The 20,218-nt window shown below is 42.5% G+C and overlaps 1 protein-coding gene across 1 annotated transcript in view; it reads left to right on the top strand.

Annotated features, from left to right (window-relative positions):
* The window catches only part of LOC143961278 (NACHT, LRR and PYD domains-containing protein 3-like), an 88,939-nt gene that overhangs the window by 24,619 nt on the left and 44,102 nt on the right, over positions 1–20,218 (top strand). The window contains exons 5-6 of the mRNA XM_077470529.1: positions 1,743–1,920; positions 19,764–19,829. Of these exons, the coding sequence (XP_077326655.1) occupies positions 1,743–1,920; positions 19,764–19,829 (244 nt within the window). The remainder of the gene's footprint in view (positions 1–1,742; positions 1,921–19,763; positions 19,830–20,218) is intronic.

The raw sequence follows: 20,218 nt of genomic DNA, 5'->3' as shown, positions 1-20,218 counted from the left end.
GTCAATCACCTGGTCTCACCATCGTTACATAGGTAAAGAAAAATGGTCACCAAAGCTAAATTGCGGGAAGAAATAACATGCACAAATAATGTAGCTCTGTATTCAAAAATAAATGATTACTTCTATTTTTAAGTGCAACCAGCATAAGTACCTCAATTTGTCTTTGAATCTTCCTCCTTTAACCCCCTGTACAGCAGAGCTCAAAATTGGGGGAAGGGGGGCAGCGCGGGGCATCAATCATGAATGTACTAAGAATACGATAATTAGAGAGAGGAGAGTGAGCAGAGAGATGACCTCATCAATCCTCTGAAATCTATTCACTGTGCAATCAACATGCTCAGGGTGGAGAAAGCACATAGTCTAATCAAAGAGAAAAGAATCCGGCACCACAATGTCTCAAAGATAAAACATATGCAATTATATTAGATCCATCCATAAAAAGGAATCAATACCTTTAATTATTACAGGTATTGATTCCTTTTTATGGATGGATCTAATAAAATTGCATATGTTTTATCTATTAGACATTGTGGTGGCAGATTATTTTCTCTTTGATTGGACGATTGAGGCCTGGGGAACATGAGTCTGAGCACATGAGTCTCCATCTCATCCTGTTTATTATTAATGGTTATTTTGGGGTAGCAGCACGATTTTTGGAGATGTATGGAGAAAGCACATCAATGCTTTCCTTCTACAGAAAACTGTAACAAATCCTTTGGCAGCTCCCATGTGCAGTATGTGTTTTATCTGTTATTTGTTTGATTGCCTGGAGTTTAACTTGAACCCTGTATAAGCTTCAAGTCAGTCGTGCAATTAGAGTCTTCAGGGCTCGGGTGCAAAAAACCATGAAGAGACCCCGGACCCCTGGCCGGGGGGGCCCTTCCTTCTGAGCCTGGTGATGGAATGCTGGGGACTGGACGCAGGTGGGACCTTTGTGACCCTGGTAGTTCTGCCACTGGTGTCAGTAGTTATTTTTTACAATTTTTTTTTTTACAATATCATTTTTTATTATTTTTTACTATTTTTTTAAGGAGCCCCGTTGGAGGGTTTTGTTGAGATATCAGGGATCTAAACAGACCTCTGATGTTCCACCTTTGAGACAGAGAAAGGAGAATGAGAACACAGCTCTCAATCTCCATCTCTGCAGCCTCAGCTGCACTGAATGAATGAATAGAGTTAAATACATTTACAATGACACATTTACTGGTCCCTTCACCGCTAAACCCAGCAGAAGTGTGGGGAATAAGGGAGGGGGGCCAGTAGAGAGTAGGGGGGCTGAGAAAGAGCTCAGGGGAACTTGCGGTCACACAGGGGCAGCAGAAAAAAGCTGAATAAGATAAGCATTGGGGGAGGCTACATATAGAGGAACCGTCCTCTCCATTTTCCTCCTGCAGCCACTGAATGTCGCTTCTACTCCTCTTCCTCTTGCAGGCATTCAGCAGCAGGAGTAGGAGGAACATTGAGAGATTGGTTCCTCTATATGCAGCTGCCCTCACCTCTCCTATCCAGCAGCATGGGGCCGGGTCGCAATTGCAACCCCTGTGACACCTGTAGGTATGCCCCTACTTCCAGTGTGTAATTTATCAAACTACCTTGTTCTAATTGATGTAACACAATTTATGTCAGGGCCAATGATAGTAGTTTGAGTTACATTACTATAAATACAAATATTATGATTACGTTAGATAATGAAGCAATATTGTGATAACTACAGCAAAATAAACAATATATCTCTACTTAAGATCTATTTGTCAATCAAAAAAGAACTTGGGGATGTTTCCTTTGCTAACCGTTTGTTAGAAGATATTTTGAAATTGGGAAGAAATGCTGTGATTGGATTTTGGGAAAGTCTCTACACGCTACCAAAAGAACATCTTCATCCTCACCTATTGGCAATTCTGGATGAACTCAATCACAAAGGTAACAGTATGTTGCATGTGAAATCATCAATTGGATACAATGTTAAGTTATAAAAATATTAATGCCACCAGCACTGGGATGAAAATGCCTAAAAAGGGAAATATCACAATCTCACTCCAAACTATGCAGCTCTGACCTGCTAACTCAATACCAATGTTTCCCTAAGGGAAAACACATGCACCTATAGGTAGTGATGGAACCGCAGGTTCGCGGCGGGTCCCAATCATTTTATTGGCAGGCGAACATGAAAAACCTCCAGGTCATATTTGCAGCCACAAAATACTTACTAGCTGTGCACACGTAGTCCCACAACATGGACACTGACATACCAGAAGTATTACGCGAATCTGCGATTGACAAGCATTCTTTTTTTATCTGCAAAATTTCGTCAATTCAGGAGAGCATGAAGGCCATATATATAAGTTATATAAATCGTTTATACAGTTATAACGTGAATTTAGTTTTTTGTAATATTGCTCGGTTTTAGTGTAACAGCTCGGCCTAAATCAGCCAGAACTGATAGCAACCAGTAAATACATGTCAAATACATATGGGGTCCATTCACACATCTGTAAAATGAGTCCGCATCCGTTCCACAATTTAGCGGAACGTTTACCGGCCCCTTTGTTTTTCAATTGCAGTCTTAAAAATTAGGCATTCACAGCCTGGATAAAGAAGTAAGTGTCAGCCAGTATAGGCCCCAAAGATTAGCCAAACAGCAAAGAACTTTGTATTCTGTGGCTGGAGGTACATTAGGCATTCACAGGATAAATACATTTTGGCCATTACAGGCCCCAAAAATTAGGCATTCAACGGACATAAAAGGCCTTTTATGCCACTATATTTACCTAAGACAGGGACCATGAATTGTTATGGGTGGTGGCGGATATTTGTGTCCTGTCATGAGGAATTTGAATCAAACATGGTCTACTGGTCACATGTGTTGAATTTCTCCAAGATCCATGCCTCATTCATTTTTAGAAATGTGAGGTAGTAAACACTGTTGTGAGCTAGGCAAGTGAGCTTATCGGTCATGATCCCCCCTGCGCTGAACGTCCTTTCGGACAGGACACTGGACGAGGGGCAAGCCAACAGTTCCATTGCAAATTGTGCAAGCTCTGGCCAGAGGTCAAGCCTGCCCACCCAGTAGTTCAGGGGTTCATCACTTCTCAGAGTGTCCACATTGGCCATTAACCCGAAGTAGTCGGACACCTGTTGGTCTAGGCGTTCACTGATGCTGGATCCGGATGACAGCTGTCGATGGTCGGCTGAAAGAATGATCTCATATCAGAGGTGACCAACACATCTTCAAACCGCCCTCTTCTTGTAGGTGCTGTTGGATTGGTACCCGCAACTGTTTCTCTGGGAGTGGAAATTCCTCTGCCAGCGCACTTAAAAGCAGAATGCAGAATTTCTCTAAGCAAGGCCTGGAAGTGCTCCATTCTGACAGCCCTCTGTGATGGTGGTAACATTTCCGGCATTTTTTGTTTGTACCGGGGATCTAAGTACGTTGCCACCCAGTACTGGTCCATGCCCTTTATGCTTTTTATACGGGGGTCCCTCTTAAAACACTGGAGCATGAAGGCCCCCTTGCACTAAACTGGAAGCGGTGTGGTGGCCTGGCTCCTGCTCATCATCCAGGATAATGTTGTCCTCATTCTCCTACCCCCATTCACGCACAACAACAGGGATCCCAGAAAGGTTTAAAGCACACTCTTCTTGCTCCTCCTCATCCACCCCGAAACCATCCTCCTCTGACTCCTCTTCAGACCCCTGTTGTTGACTTGTCTCAGATAGAGTAGCCCCCCTGGGAATTCATCCAGCATTGCAACTTCCTCATCTTCCTGCTCCTGCTCCTTGATGGCTTAATCAATGACACAATGCAATGCACACTCCATAAAGAAGGCGTAAGGTACGATGTCACTGATGGCTCCATGGCTGCGACTGACCAGTTTGGTGATCTCATCAATTGGCCGCAGAAGTCTGCATTTGTCGCGCATGAGCAGCCACTGGCGCAGTGAAAAAAAACCAAGCTCCCCAGAACCTGTCCTGCTGCAGAGTTCGTACAGGTAGACGGTAACTGCACGTTTCTGCTGGAGCAGCCTATCCAGCATATACAAGGCTGAGTTCCATCGTGTCGGGCAGTCACAAATATGACGTCTGACCTGCAGATTGTGTCGCCGCTGAATGTCAGCAAGGCGAGTCATGACGTGTTCCATGCATGGCATGTGTGTAATTTTTCCCTGTTTCAACGTGCTCAGCAGATTGGCACCGCTGTCGCACACCACTTTAACAACTGTCAAATTGAGCGGTGTTAGCCACTGATCTGCCTGTGAAGGCAAAACTGAAGGGAGTGCAGGGCCAGTGTGGCTCTTAGCTTCCAGGCACAACAGACGCAGCACAGCATGGCAACGTGTCACCTGGCAAGTCGAATAGGTTCTGGGGATCTTGGGCAGTGCAGCGGAAGAGACGGTAGCAGTGGAAAAGGAGGAGTCAGCCGAGGAGGAGAGGGAGGAGGATGGAGTAGGAGGAGGAGAAGAGGCAGGCCTGCATGCAATCCATGGCGGTAAAACCAAATCTACACGGGTGCCACGGGTTACATGCTTGGCGGTCGTCAGAAGGTTCGCCCAGTGGGCAGTAAAAGTTATATACCTTCCCTGCCCGTGTCTGCTAGCCCATGTGTCTGTGGTCAGATGTATCTTGGCACCGACACTGTGTGCCGGAAATACATTCACTTGCCGCTGAACATGGCCATATAGCTCTGGGATGCCCCTCTGCGAGAAATATTTCCTTCCTGGGACCTTCCATTGTGGTGTTCCAATGGCCACAAATTTTCGAAAGGCCTCTGAGTCCACCAGTTTACATGGCAGTAGTTGGCGGGCTATCAGTTCCGACAAGCCAGCAGTCAACCGTTGGGCAAGAGGGTTATCCGGCATCATCATTTTTTTTACACTCGAACATTTGGCCCATGGAAGCCTGCCTTTTTCCAATAAAAACGTGAGGACGGCCTGATGGAAGGTGGAGTGGAGGACAATTGTGAGGAGAAGTAGAAGAGGCTGGTCGGTGAGAGCCTGGAGTGTGGCTTTGTGGGTTCTGATGGCGTTGTTCCCACTGGGCTCGGTGATGGTAGTTCATGTGCCTTCTTAAGGCGGTCGTCCCTAGGTGAGTGTTGGGCTTACCACGACTTATGCGTTGGCTGCAAAGGCTGCAGATGGCAACACTATTGTCAGCAACGGACACGTTAAAAAAAGCCCACACTGCGGAGCCATGTGCCGACATCCTGGGAGCGCCAGATGTGACCGTACATGGTTGATGGCTCGCTCCTGATACATTAGCAGTCTGGTTTGTCCCTCCTGTGCAATGTAAGTTTGGCCTACTTCTCCTCCCTATCTGCTTGTCCATCTCTCCCTCTGAACTCCCCTCCTCTTCCTCTCTTGTGGGCACCACACGTGACGTCCATAGACACATCATCATCGACGTCAGCAACAGTGGGGACCAACCTCCCTGGGCTGATCTGGGTACTGTCGCCAGACTGCTGAGTGGCGGTTGTTGGTACCTCCTCTTCCTGATCCAATGGCAAGAATGGCTGCGCATCGGAAAGTCTTCTGATGGATCGGAAAATAATTCCAGTGACTCAAGCGGAGGGTATATGGTGGTGGTTATGTTGGTGGTAGTGTCTTTGGGGGTTCACACAGCAGAGAGTGAAGAGGGTGCAGATAGAGAGGATGAGGAGTGTGCAGAAGAGGAAGGCTGAGTGAGCCACTCAACCAAGTCTGGTGTGTCCTTTGATGTAATCGAACGCACCTTCTGCAACTTCCCACTTTGGTTCTGGTCTGGTGCTCCTGCCCTACCCCTACCACCCCTGCGGAAGGGCCCGCCTCTTCCTCTGCCTGTCATTTTTTAAAAGCCCTGTGACAAAAGACTCTAGAGAAGCGCAGTATATGTGGAAGAAGGTATATAACACCGAGCTTCAATCTGTCATTTTGGGGGGGCCACTGGTCTATCACACCAGTTATAATACTTTTTTTCTAATTGCGCTTGTCACTCTTTGTAGTTGTAGTATTGCTGCAGAACCGCTCAGTCAGCAGTCACAATGCTGCACAACACAAATGCACTATAATATGCTTTCTATATTTGAAAGTATATTATAAGTGTATTACACCCCTATATACTGCACACCAAACAATAGTACACCTATACCAGTCCTTAAAAGGACTTTTGTGGACCTAATAGCTAACGATTTGTGTCACTACAGTCTGTCCCTGCTCCACACAGCAACCTCTCCCTACACTGACAAAAGACAGAATGTGAAATGGCAGCCAGATCAGGTCTATTTATAATGTAGGGGTTATGTCCATGTGCTGAAATGTCTCAATTGGCTGTCCTGTACCACATGATGGATGTGTTATGGGTGAAAGTTCTTCACAATGTAAAAGAATATGGTGGCCGCGAATAGCGCCATATGTTCGCCGGTTCGGCGAATAGCAAAGTTCGCCACGAACCGACGGTGGGGCGAACCGCAAGGCCATCTCTACCTATAGGTATCAAAGAAAAATATAAAAATAAAAAAAATATGTGATAACTCAATAAAGTGTCCGTGCACTATAAAAGTCTCTTATATATAAAGCTGAAAAAGTGCAGTAGTGCTGTGCAATAATTTCTTTAAAAATATCAGGATTCATCAAAGAATCTTGTGCTTCAGTGACCCACCACCGTTGCCACACCAGAGAAGTCCCCTGATGGTCATGACCACCGCCTCTGGTGTTCCTCAACGCTCACTATCACCACGGTTTCACCTCTCCTCTGTGCACTTATCCACCACTCCTCTCACAGGACACACACAGGGGTCACATGATAAAACAAGGGGGATTCACCATGAGTGTAAAGGAACACCAGAGCCACCGTAAATCTTTTGATGATAATATGCTATACATGACTTACCTGTAGTGGGAGGTCATGACATCTGGTGTCTTCTCTGGTACAACAAAGGTGGTGGATCAGGGAAGCACGTTGTTTTAAGATTCTTGACTATTATAGTGCATTGACACTTTTGTTGCATCATGACATTTTTGTTTTCTCTGATACCTATAGGTGTATGTGTTTGTCCTTAGGGAAACATTGGTTTAACAGGACAGCACTGCATAGTTTGGAGTGAGAATATTGAGTTATAGCAGTTATCACAGTGGCAAATACAGGATTTGTATCTGGAGAGAACACCAACAATCATATTCAATGAGTTGCACGATGCATTAAAGCCTAAAGCCAGACAAAACATTTTGTTGGATTTATATAATGCACACACTTTGGTAGACTTGGAAACTGTCATATTTGATTACTGTTCATGATACCATTGTGAAGATGTCCCTTCATTTCCTTAAAGTGGTCGTAAAGGCTCAAAGTTTTTTGTCTTCATGCATTCTATGCCTCCCCAGCCCCCCCCCCCCAATACTTACCAGAGCTCCCTCTTGATCCAGCAATGTGTATGAGAGCCTTGGCTGTTCTGGGACTCCCTCTCTTCATTGGCAAAGACAGCAGTGGGAGCCATTGGCGTTTAGCTTAAAGACTCCTTCTAGAGGGTCAAACAAACCTGCTACATTTGCATCTCAGGCTCTCAATTTTCCACCAAAGCTATGCATGAATGCTTAGAGTCATTTATGAGAGCCAGTAAATCTGATCCACCAGATTGGACTCTGCACAGGAACCGAGATCAAGGTGAACTTTGTTAAGATGATACTAAACCCTGGTGATTACATTTCAGTTGATGAGGCCCAAAATTACACATAATATTCCTTTTTTTTTTTCTCTTGGCTGGTCCCCAAATCAATAGCCCCCTTTCTTCTTTGAAGTTGTCTCCTTCACTAGTCAGCTGCTAATGAAACACATGTCTGAACACACGCCCCGTGGGGACTGTGTATCTATTTAAACACACAGCACTTGACAAGCCACACCCCTGCTACTTCCTCCTAGACAGCTCCAGGAGCCAATCACACCCCTGCCCTCACTGTCTTATCTACAAACTGAAGTTTGTGGGACAACACAGATCTTGGGTGACCCAGCAACGCTGACAAGGAGAACAGGTGAGTGTTTGGAGGCGAGTGGAGGGGGTTATAAATGAGTACTAATTTAAGTGCCTTTTTTCCTATTTTTCCTATTTTCCTTTGCTGTTGCTTATTGTGTGTAGGGATGAGCTTCGAGTTCGAGTTGAACTCACCTTCGACGCGAACATTGCCTGTTCGCCCGTTCGATGAACAGCGAACAATTTGGGGTGTTCATGGCAAATCCGAAAAGCTATGGAACAACCTGTAAAAGTCTATGGGAGAAATCTAAAGTGCTCATTTTAAAGGTTCTATGCAAGTTATTGTCATAAAACGTGTTTGGGGACCTGAGTCCCGCCCCAGGGGACATGTATCAATGCAAAAAATTTTTTTTAAAAGCGCTAATTTTTTCGGGAGCAGTGATTTTAATAATGCTTAAAGTAAAACAATAAAAGTGAAATATTTCTTTAAATTTCGTACCTGGGGGGTGTGTATAGTATGCCTGTGAATGGGGCGCATGTTTCCCGTGCTTAGAACTGACCCTGCACAAAGTTTATTTTTGAAAGAAAAAAAGTAATTTAAAAGCACTCGCAGCTATAATGAATTGTCGGCTCCCTGTAATACAGGGAACAGTCATTGAAAAGTCATTGATAAAAAATGCATGGGGGTCCCCCCAAATTCAATTACCAGGCCCTTCAGGTCTGGTATGAATATTAAGGGGAACCCTGCGTAAAATTAAAAAGAAATGATGTGGGGTTCCCCCTAAATATCCATACCATACCCTTTAGGTCTGGTAGGGATTTTAAGGGGAACTCCATGCCAAATTTTAAAAAAATGGTGTGGAGTTCCCGCCAAAAATCCATACCAGACCCTTTATCTGAGCACGCAACCTGGCAAAAGAGGGGGGGGGCGAGAGAGCGCCCCCCCTCCTGAACCCTACCAGGCCACATGCCTGAAGGGTCTGGTATGGATATTAAGGGGAACCCTGCGTCAAATAAAAAAAAATGATGTGGAGTTCCCGCCAAAAATCCATACCAGACCCTTTATCTGAGCACGCAACCTGGCAAAAGAGCAGGGACGAGAGAGCGACCCCCCTCCTGAACCATCCCAGGCCACATGCCTGCAGGATCTGAAGGGTCTGGTATGGATATTTGGGGGGAACCCCGTGTTTTTCTTTTTTTGAATTTGACGCAGATTTCCCCATAATATCCATACCAGACCTGAAGGGCCTGGTAATTGAATTTGGGGGGACCCCCACGCATTTTTTTTTTATCAACGACTTTTAATGACTGTTCTCTGTATTACCGGGAGCCAACAATTCATTATAGCCGGGAGTGCTTTTAAATTACATTTTTTCCTTCATAAATGACACTTTGTGCAGGGACAATTCTAAGCGCGGGAAACAAGTGCTACTTTGCATACTATACACACCCTCTAGGTACGAAATTTAAAGGAATATTTCACTTGTATTGTTTCACTTTAAGTATTATTAAAATCACTGCTCCCGAAAAAACGTCAGTTTAAAAAAAAATACATTGATACATGTCCCCTGGGGCAGGACCCAGGTCCTCAAAAACTTTTTATGACAATAACTTGCATATAAGCCTTTAAAATTAGCACTTTAGATTTTTCATGTTCGAGTCCCATAGACTTTAACAGTGTTCGGATGTTTGAACAAATGTATTGCCTGTTCGTATGTTCAGATGCAAACTGAACTAGGGGGTGTTCGGCTTATCCCTAATTGTGTGCTTTTTTTTCTGCAAATTACTAAGAATTTCTATAGCAGGTGTTGTGCAGGCTGGGTTTACATTAAAACAAATGGTGACCAAAACAACCCCTTTTGCCGGTAAAACAGCCTTGAACCATCTCAGCATGGAAATCACTAGACCTGTGGTATCTGCCACTAAGTTGTCAGTAGCAGATTACTTAAGTCCTGTAAGTTGAGAGGTGGGACTTCTATTAGTCAGTCTTTGTTTTCCAGCACATCCCTCTGATGCTTGATGGATTGGGATCTGGAGAATCTGGAGGTCAAGTCAACACCTCAAACTCATTATTGTGTTTGTGGGCACGTGACCGGAAGAGAAGGAAGCCGGTTGCATTGTAAACCAGCTCCAAGATGAGAGGACTCCCTAGCCATTAAAATCAGACTTGAGCTCACAAAGAAGGAGTGGACAGACCTGATGGGGAACAAAAAAAAGAAATAGACCCTGCAAATTAGGTGAATTCTGGAGCCTGGCCAGGACTCTGGAAAAAAAAAGATGGCACCGGCTCCTCCTCAGCACAGCACAAGAAGTCATGCTACACGAGCTGAGGAGGGAGGGAAAGCACACACGGACCTGCAGTTCAAAGACAGCATGGTGTCACAAGCTGAAATTAACAGCCCACTTAAACAGAAAAGAAGACTCAACAACCCAGAAGGGAATGTGAGTCTTCTCATAACTATGATATGACAACTGTCAACTGACTGGGCACAAAGCTGCCTAAGCCCTCACATATTCCAGAAAGATTACCCAGAGACGTAATCGCAAAAATACACTTTTTTCAAGTGAAGGATCAGCTAATGCAATATGCACGTCACCACTCACCTCTTCCTGACCCCTACGCAGGAACCGTGCTATATTCAGACCTATTACAAGCTACAATTTTAGCACGCAAAAAATTGAATTCAATAACTAAAATACTCTGGAATCACAAAATAATATATAGATGGGGATTCACCACTAAATTACTGATCGAACGAGAAGGCACTGCACACTCTATTCAGAACATAGAGGAGGGCCTGAAGATCTTACAATTATGAGGCCTACTACCTAACCGAGGAGATGATATCTCCGATAAAACCTTACCTGGAAAACTAAACAAGGTAGAACCTCACCCCCCCCCCCCCCCCCTCAAGGAGCCCTTTGAATGATATAAAAATTAAATTACACTGATATGTATTATTGCAAAAATACTAGCTGTACCAAATTCTAATCTCAGGGACCCAAGTTAATGAAAACCCTAAGTCTGGGTAGTTTTGTCACTCCCCCTATCTAAGGATAATTGGTACAATTACAATGTACACTGGAACTGCATCCCAACTCTTACCCTACCTCCTACCACCATCTACCGGATGTAAAAAGTAACAAGAATAAGAAAAGGTAACAAGAAGAAGAGCAGAATTGAGGTAATATCTTTATCAATTACTAATAAGTTACATTTAACAAGCTGCCACCAACATTATGGAACTTAAACTAATTAATACCAAAGGTTTCAACAGTCCATATAAAAAAAAGAGCTCTCTGGAATGATGCATTAAAATTCAAAAGCAATGTATTTTGCATACAAGAATCACATTTTGCAAAGGATAAAGCACCCCATTTCTCACACCAAAAGTTTACACAAAATTTTGTATCTAACAATAAAAAGGGAAAAAGGGAGTTGTAATCGCAATTAAATATTTTTCATCTACTGGACCTTAAAACAGATAGTCAAGGAAGATATAGCATTCTGGCAGCAAACATTGACAACACAGCTTATACAATTATAAACATAAATGCTCCTAATAAACATCCACAAAGATTCATACGGAAAACAATAATGACAGCAAGGAAATTACAAAAAGGCCAAGGACTTATACTTTGTGGAGACTTTAACGCACCTCTAGAGCCCATTATGGACACCTCCAAAAAGGAAAACTCCACCAGATTTGGACTGAGCAAGATGCTTCACGATGAAGACCTATATGACCCATGGAGATACCTACACACCACTGAAATAGACTATTCATTTTTTTCCCAGGTTCATAAATCCTTCTACAGGATAGACTATTTTACTACAGACAAATACCTTCTACAAAAAGTAGTAGATGCCAAAATACATAATATAACTTGGTCCGACCATGTACCATTCACATTAGAAATCCAACCAGGACTAACCTGTTCCAACAGCACCTTATGGAGAAACAATACTATCTCAAAAGAAGAATTTGTCTGTACTAAAAAGAAAGAATTTTATGAATTCCATAAAGATGAATACTGCATATTTATGGTGTACTCGTAAAGCATTTGTAAGAAGAATTCTTATACAGGTAGCAGCTGGAGAAAAAGGAAACGAAAAACTAAACAAATTACTAAATGACATATCTAGCCAAGAAGAAACACATAAAAAAAAACAAAGATTTAAATATAATGCAACACTAAATAACCTCAAAATGGAACTAAGATGCACTTTAAAGTGGTTGTAAAGTAATTTTTTTGACTTTTACCTACAGGAAAGCCTATAATAAGGCTTACCCGTAGGTAAAAAAAATCTCTCCTAAACCTGTATGGTTTAGGAGATATTCCCTTCGTAATGCGCCGCTGACTGCAGTGGCGCTTGCGCACAGGGGTTTCTCAGCTGGAAGCCCGGCATACGCTGGACCCTACCGGGAAGAAATCACGGCTCCAGCCACTCACAGCGCCAGAGCCACGATACCCGGAAGAAATGCAGAGGGAACATGTCAGCTCCCTCGGCATGGATCAGGCCAGATGTCGGGGCCTCGTTCTAAGGTATTTCATAATGAGCTAGTATGTGGTGCATACTAGCTCATTATGCCTTTTCCTTTGCAGGTGAGTAAAAAAATAAAAATTCAGCTGGTTTACAACCACTTTAATAGCAGACAACGACAGATACCTAAAAAGAGTAAAACTAAACCACTATTCCCAGAGTAATAAAGCTAGAAAATTACTAGCAAATCAATTGCGCCAATGAAAAAACAATAATAAAATATCTAGAATAACACATCATACAACTGGAAATACTCACTATAATCCCCAGGAAATAGCAGACTCATTCGCAAATTACTACAAATCATTATATAATCTCCAGGAAGACAAAAACACCTTACAACCTATACCTGATAGTATAACTGACTTCTTAAAATCAGTTGACCCTATCACCCTTGAACAACTCAATGAACCAATATCACAGCCAGAAATTCTTAACCACTTCAATACCGGGCACTTAAACACCTTCCTGCCCAGACCAATTTTGAGCTTTCAGCGCTGTCGCACTTTGAATGACAATTGCGCGGTCATGCTACACTGTACTCAAATGAAATTTTTATCATTTTTTTCCCACAAATAGAGCTTTCTTTTGGTGGTATTTGATCACCTCTGCGGTTTTTATTTTTTGCTAAACAAATAAAAAAATACCGAAAATTTTGAAAAAAATATGTTTTTTTTTGTTTCAGTTTCAAAACTTTGCAGATAAGTAAGTTTTCTCCTTCACTGATGGGCACTGATGGGGTTACACTGATGGGCAATGATAAGGCGGCACTGATGGGCACTGATGAGGTGGCACCAATGAAGTGGCACTGATGAGGTGGCATTGATGGACACCGATATGTGGCACTGATAGGCGGCACTGATGGGTGGCACTGATGGGCGACATGGATGGGCACTGATAGGTGGCACAAATTGGCACGGATTGGCATGGATGGGCATGGATAGGTGGCACAGGTGGGCATTGGTAGGCGGCACAGGTGGGCATGGGTAGGCGGCACAGGTGGGCATGGGTAGGTGGCACATGTGGGCATGGGTAGGCGGCACAGGTGGGCATGGGTAGGCACTGATAGGCGGCACAGATGGGAACTGATAGGCGGCATTGTATTATAATATATTATACTAATGGATGCCAATCAGTGCCAATCAATAATGCATGCCAATCAGTGATGCCCATTGTGGGCACTGATTGGCATCCATTATGGGCACTGATTGGCATCCATTGTGGCACTGATTGCAATCCCTGGTGGTCTAGGGTGGCATACCTTGTCCTTGGCATCCCTGGTGGTCTAGTGGCGTCCCTGGTGGTCTAGTGTGGGCATCCTCGGGGGGGCTGTGCTGATAATCGATCAGCACAGACCCCCCCTGTCAGAGGAGCAGCCGATCGGCTCTCCTCTACTCGCGTCTGACAGACGCGAGTGAGGAAAAGCCGATCACCGGCTTTTCCTATTTACACTGTGATCAGCCGTGATTGGACACGGCTGATCATGTGGTAAAGAGTCTCCGTCAGAGACTCATTACCGAGATCGTAGTTGCCGGGTGTCAGACTGACACCCCGCAACAACGATCGCTGCAATGCGCGCCCCCGGGGGCGCGCAGCGGCTCATAATCCTGATCACGTCATATGACGTCCGGTCAGGATTATGAAACCACTTTGCCGCCGTCTATTTGCTATAGGGCGGGCGGCAAGTGGTTAAAGTTATCAAGCACCTACCTATAAACAAGGAGTGATGGAGAATACTATAAAGCTTGTGCGGATATCCTAGCCCCACACTTAAATAAACTGTTTATCCAAGTAGCGAATACCAGTCAATTTCCCAAGGAAATGTTAGAGGCAATAATAATTACAATACCAAAACCAAAGGAAGATCCCACATCCCCCCTAAATTACCGACCCATATCATTATTAAATACTGACCTGAAAATGTATGCAAAAATCTTGGCCAATAGACTACTAGAAATTGGTAAAAAGAAAAGGTTGGGACTTTGACAAAGCATGCGATTTTGGAAGCAAAAAACAGAGGAGCAACAAAAATCAATAGTATAAATTTATTAACTATAGATTAAATGTATAGCATAGGGCACAAAGATACACATTGTATAATCCATGATCCATCATAAATAGTAAATATATTGAAGTATTGCACATCAAAAACATCAATCCCACAGTTCATACATCAAAAGCATTGACCTTGTATATAGGCATATTGCACACAGTAAAAATCAATAGAATTAAGTAAAAACATTCCAGAGTCTAGTAAAACTGCATGTTTAAATGTAATTTGTAGTATTTGAAGCTCTACGCGTTTCGTGGCTACATTGCCACTCATCAGGAGCTGATAATATGATGAATATCTGTGGGACAAGAAATGGTGTGCCGACAGTTAGTCAGGTTTGTATAATAAATGAGAAAAAAAATGGAGGGAACAGAAACAATGTATCCAAAACGAGTACCCATACTCACGGGTCATGGAATGGCAAGAGGCGCAGCCACGGACAACGGAGGTAGCCGGGAGTGTCAACCGATACGGGAGCTGAGGCAGACAGAGCGTGCGGTATCGCGATGAGGCTGTGTACCATAGATATAAACCAAAAGTGATCATCACCCTACGATGAATACTTGAATATGTGAGTGTAAGTTAATAGAATGGGGTGTCTGGAGTGACTGGGACGTGAAGTGAATGGACTTAACAAAAGTGCAGCACAAGTTCAGGGAATGCGAGATGGTGAAAACATGTTAAGAGCAATGGAAATGCTCCAACAATGGTGAACTCCATCGTGTAAAGATGAATAGGATAATTAATAAAATATAGATATAAACTGGGTCAACAACAAAAACAAAACAAGTGAGTGTTGAAAACAAAAACCACAAAAAAGTGTGCTAAAAAACAATACCTGGAAGTGTTGAGCATAATGCTCATTCCATCTAAGTGTCTAGGGCTGTCAGAAACAACAGTCACCATACTAGTGGTGTCCAATGATCTTGTGCCAGAAGTTAGTTAGTGCCTCACCGCTGCCACACGATGCCGCCAACGTCACGCTGACACTCCAGGTAGGGAGGGGGGGACAACTCTGTCCCCGGGGGAGTCAGCCCCCCAGCGAGCGACGCCAAACGCCAGCTCCCTCCCAGGAAGGCGTCAGATAAATACACGGCGCCCATGTGATGACATCAGCCACATGACGCCGGATGCGTGACGTCGATGCGCAGCGGGGGAACCGCCCACTCCCCCAGCAGGGAGGAGGGGCGGGAGCCCCGGTGCGCATCGCAGCTCCCATAATCAGAAGAAAAACACCAGCCACGGAAGCAAAGCCGTAGAGCCCGCGCCCCACACCACAGCAGACCCAAATTAAGCAGAGTATAGTAAAAAAGATATAATGTTGCACCTGCATTTATCATTAGAAGAATTTAATCATGACCATACCCTGCAATATTGCAGTAGAAGGAGCTAGGTCTGGCACGAAGGTATCATGCCAAAGTGCTCCAATGGCCTATCCCAAGTCCCATTCCACAGTTTTACGGGGGCAGGGAAAAAGAGGGAGAAAAAAGCCTAGCACATTAAATTAAATTAAATAGACTACTAGAAATTAACCTCATATCTCATAAAACCCGACCAAGTAGGATTCGTTAAAGGAAGACAGGCACCAGATGGTACAAGAAGAATGCTAAGCTTTATTAACCAGATAGACAATGACCAAACACCTTCCCTTGTCTTAGCTATTGATGCTGAAAAGGCATTTGACAGAATGCACTGGAAATTTTTTTCTAAATCACTAACAAAATTTGTATTTAATGGATTTTTACACTCAGCTATCATGTCACTCAGCCAGAGTATTTACATTCGGGACAATCTCAAGAAGATTAAATCTAAGTAATGGGACTAGACAGGGTTGCCCTTTACTCCCCCCCCCCCCCTTATTATTTCATTGGCAATAGAACTATTAGCGGAATCCATATGTATAAACCCAAACATTAAAGGCATAAAAATAGTACAATATGAACACAAAATCTGACAATATTATAATATCATTAACTAACCCAGATACATCATTACCTGCTGCACAAAAAATACCAGAATACTACGGGAACGTATCCTACTACAAGATCAATCAAAACAAATATCATGTACTACCAATGAATCTAATCACTGACCAAATCAAGAATCTGCATGAATAAATATGGTTTTAACTGGGATGGAAAATCTTTATCATATTTAGGAATTAAACTTACTTACCCTCCCTCCAAATTATATGAAAACAATTTCCCCGCACTTCTAGCAGTCATTCACAAAGATCTTCAAAATATCCAGAAAACGCAACTCACATGGGTAGGGAAAATAGCAGCATTCAAAATAAAAAAAGCTACCCAAAATCCTTTATTATTTCCGCTCCCTCCCTACTGTAATTCCTAACAATTTTTTCACACAGATTAATACGAAATTTAAAAACTTCATCTGGAATGGGGAAAAAACCCAGAGTAGCAATTTCTTTACTGACTTACACCAAATTGGTAGGAGGAATGGGATTACCAGAAGTTAAAAACTACTATTACGCCTCACTACTAGCTCAAATGAAGTATTGGTTTTCCTCTTCGGAGGGTAAATTATGGACAAACGTTGCAAGAGAAGTAACTTTAGGACACGATATGTACACACTTTCTATGGCAAGCTTCCTACTTAAAAAATTAACATCCCAAACCTACTTAGTATTAAAGCCACCCTGATAGCATGGAAACACATCCTATCCAAAGCTAAAAATTGTGGCAATAATGATACATTGCAATTTCCTGTAAAAATACTAGACTATCGTAAAATCCACATTTCATCAAAAGAATGGATTACACAAGGATATAACATGTATAATGACTTGCCTTTGAGATATAAGAAATTAGTATCAGCTAAAATTGAAAAATGTTCTAGACTAAAGAACTTCATTCCCCATAACAATATAATGACCCCTACAGCTACAGTGCCTTGCAAAAGTATTCACCCCCTTGGCATTTTTTCGTGTTTTGTTGCCTCACAACCTGGAATTAACATGGATTGTTTGAGGATTTGCATATTTTAATTTACAGAACATGCCCACGACTTTGAAGATTTTTAAAAAAATGTTTTATTGTGAAACAAACAACAAATAGGACAAAATAACAGAAAAAGTCAATGTGCAGAACTATTCACCCCCCTAAAGTCAATACTTTTGTAGAGCCACCTTTTGCGGCTATCACAGCTCCAGGTTGCTTTGGATAAGTCTCTATGAGCTTATCACATCTTACCACTGGGATTTTTGCTCATTCCTCCTTGCAAAACTGCTCCAGCTCCTTCAAGTTGGATGGTTTGCGCCTGTGAACAGCAATCTTTAAGTCTGACTACAGATTTTCTATTGGATTGAGATCTGGGCTTTAACTAGGCCATTCCAACACATTTGCATGTTTCCCCTTAAACCACACAAGTGTTGCTTTAGCAGTGTGTTTGGGGTCATTGTCCTGCTGGAAGGTGAACCTCCATCCTAGCCTCAAATCACACACAGAGTGGTACAGGTTTTGCTCAAGAATATCCCTGTATTTAGCACCATCCATCTTTCCTTCAACTCTGACCAGTTTCCCAGTCCTGACTGCTGAAAAACATCCCCACAGCATGATGCTGCCACCACCACATGCCATCTACAAGAAATTCATCATACCAGGAAACCTTCTACCTCTACCATTACACTGTGGTCCAGTTCTGATGCTTACGTGAGCATTGTAGACTAATTTGGCTGTCGACATGGGTCAGCATGGGCACCCTGACTTTATGAAGCCCCATACTCAACAAACTACAATGCTCATTTAGTCCGCTTTCAACACATTAACTTCAGGGACAACATGTTTACATGCTGCCAAATATATCCCATATACCATATCCAGTTATAGATGTCATTGTACCAAGATAATTAATGTTATTCACTTAACCTGTCAGTGATCTTAATGGTATGGCTGTTTGGTGAATGTTTTGAAAATGATACACCCTATACACTGTGCTCTATAATCTATTCTGCACCCCTCTACTCCGTACACTGTGCTAATCATTATATACATGACACTGATCTATTCTGTAGAGTGTGTTGTACACTATACAGAAGACTTATCCACTAGGAACACTGTGCTGTGCACTATAATAAACAGCAATCCATACACTGTGCTGTATATTCTATATTGGACATCCCTCCACTCCATACACTGTGCTGTATATTCTATACTGGAGATTCCTCCACTCCATACACTGTGCTGTAAATTCTATACTGGAGATCCCTCCACTCCATACACTGTGCTGTATATTCTATATTGGACATCCCTCCACTCCATATACTGTGCTGTATATTCTATACTGGACATCCCTACACTCCATACACTGTGCTGTATATTCTATACTGGAGATTCCTCCACTCCATACACTGTGCTGGATATTCTATACTGGACATCCCTCCACTCCATACACTGTGCTGTATATTCTATACTGGACATCCATCCACTTCATACACTGTGCTGTATATTCTATACTGAACATCCCTACACTCCATACACTGTGCTGTATATTCTATACTGGACATCCCTCCACTCCATACACTGTGCTGTATATTCTATATTGGACATCCCTCCACTCCATACACTGTGCTGTATATTCTATACTGGAGATTCCTCCACTCCATACACTGTGCTGTATATTCTATATTGGACATCCCTCCACTCCATACACTGTGCTGTATATTCTATACTGGAGATTCCTCCACTCCATACACTCTGCTGTATATTCTATACTGGAGATTCCTCCACTCCATACACTGCCCTGTATATTCTATACTGTACCCCCCTCCACTCCATATACTGTGCTGTATATTCTATAATGGACATCCCTCCACTCCATACACTGTGCTGTATATTCTATACTGGAGATTCCTCCATTCCATACACTGTGCTGTATATTATATACTGGACATCCCTCTTCTCCATACACTATGCTGTATATTCTATACTGTACACCCATCCACTCAGTACCATGTGCTGAACATTTCTTGGAAGTAACAATATGAAGAGATCTGGGTTTCCCATATAGGTTTATAAACACAAAACCTAAAATCAATCATGTAAAAAAAATTAGCTTCTATCATTGGTACAATGAAGAGCGACTGATACAGGTATAAAGGGTATGCTTTCCATTTAGATATCTTTCTCATTTGTATTTATATGTTTTTTTAAAGGGGTGTGCTTTAATTGCATATGTTCATAATCTGTCATTTGTTTTTCTTTTAAAAGGTGACTCATTGGTGGAGCAGATTCTGCTAGATAAACATGGACACATGTTATCTCCAGAGCTGAAAGGTAAAAAAGCATACACTATAGTTAAATTGTATATGAAGCCAGATTTATCATTAAATTTAAATGTTATTTCAAAAGTAGACATGTGCAGTTTGTTTCATACTGAATCGAAATTCGGACATATATTTCATTATTCGGAGATGTATCCGAATTTCCGAATTACAATAGTAACAAATTTAAACAAATCTAAAATAAGGACAGGAAATTTGGCTGGAATTCCAAACAAATCAAAATCAAATTTGAAAACAAGAATGGAATGAAATAGAATAGAAAATACAGGAATAGAATTAAAAAAATAGAATAGAATAAAATTACAAACGCTATAATCGTCTTTCGAATTTCAAATAGAATGGGATTGAATAGAATACAATAGAATAGAAAAGAGTAGAATA

This window comes from Lithobates pipiens, unplaced genomic scaffold (assembly GCF_037356315.1).
Source record: "Lithobates pipiens isolate NorthernLeopardFrog02 unplaced genomic scaffold, aLitPip1_a1.2 Scaffold_8, whole genome shotgun sequence".
Classification (NCBI taxonomy): Eukaryota; Metazoa; Chordata; class Amphibia; order Anura; family Ranidae; genus Lithobates; species Lithobates pipiens.
This window is presented reverse-complemented; position numbering and strand designations above follow the sequence as displayed.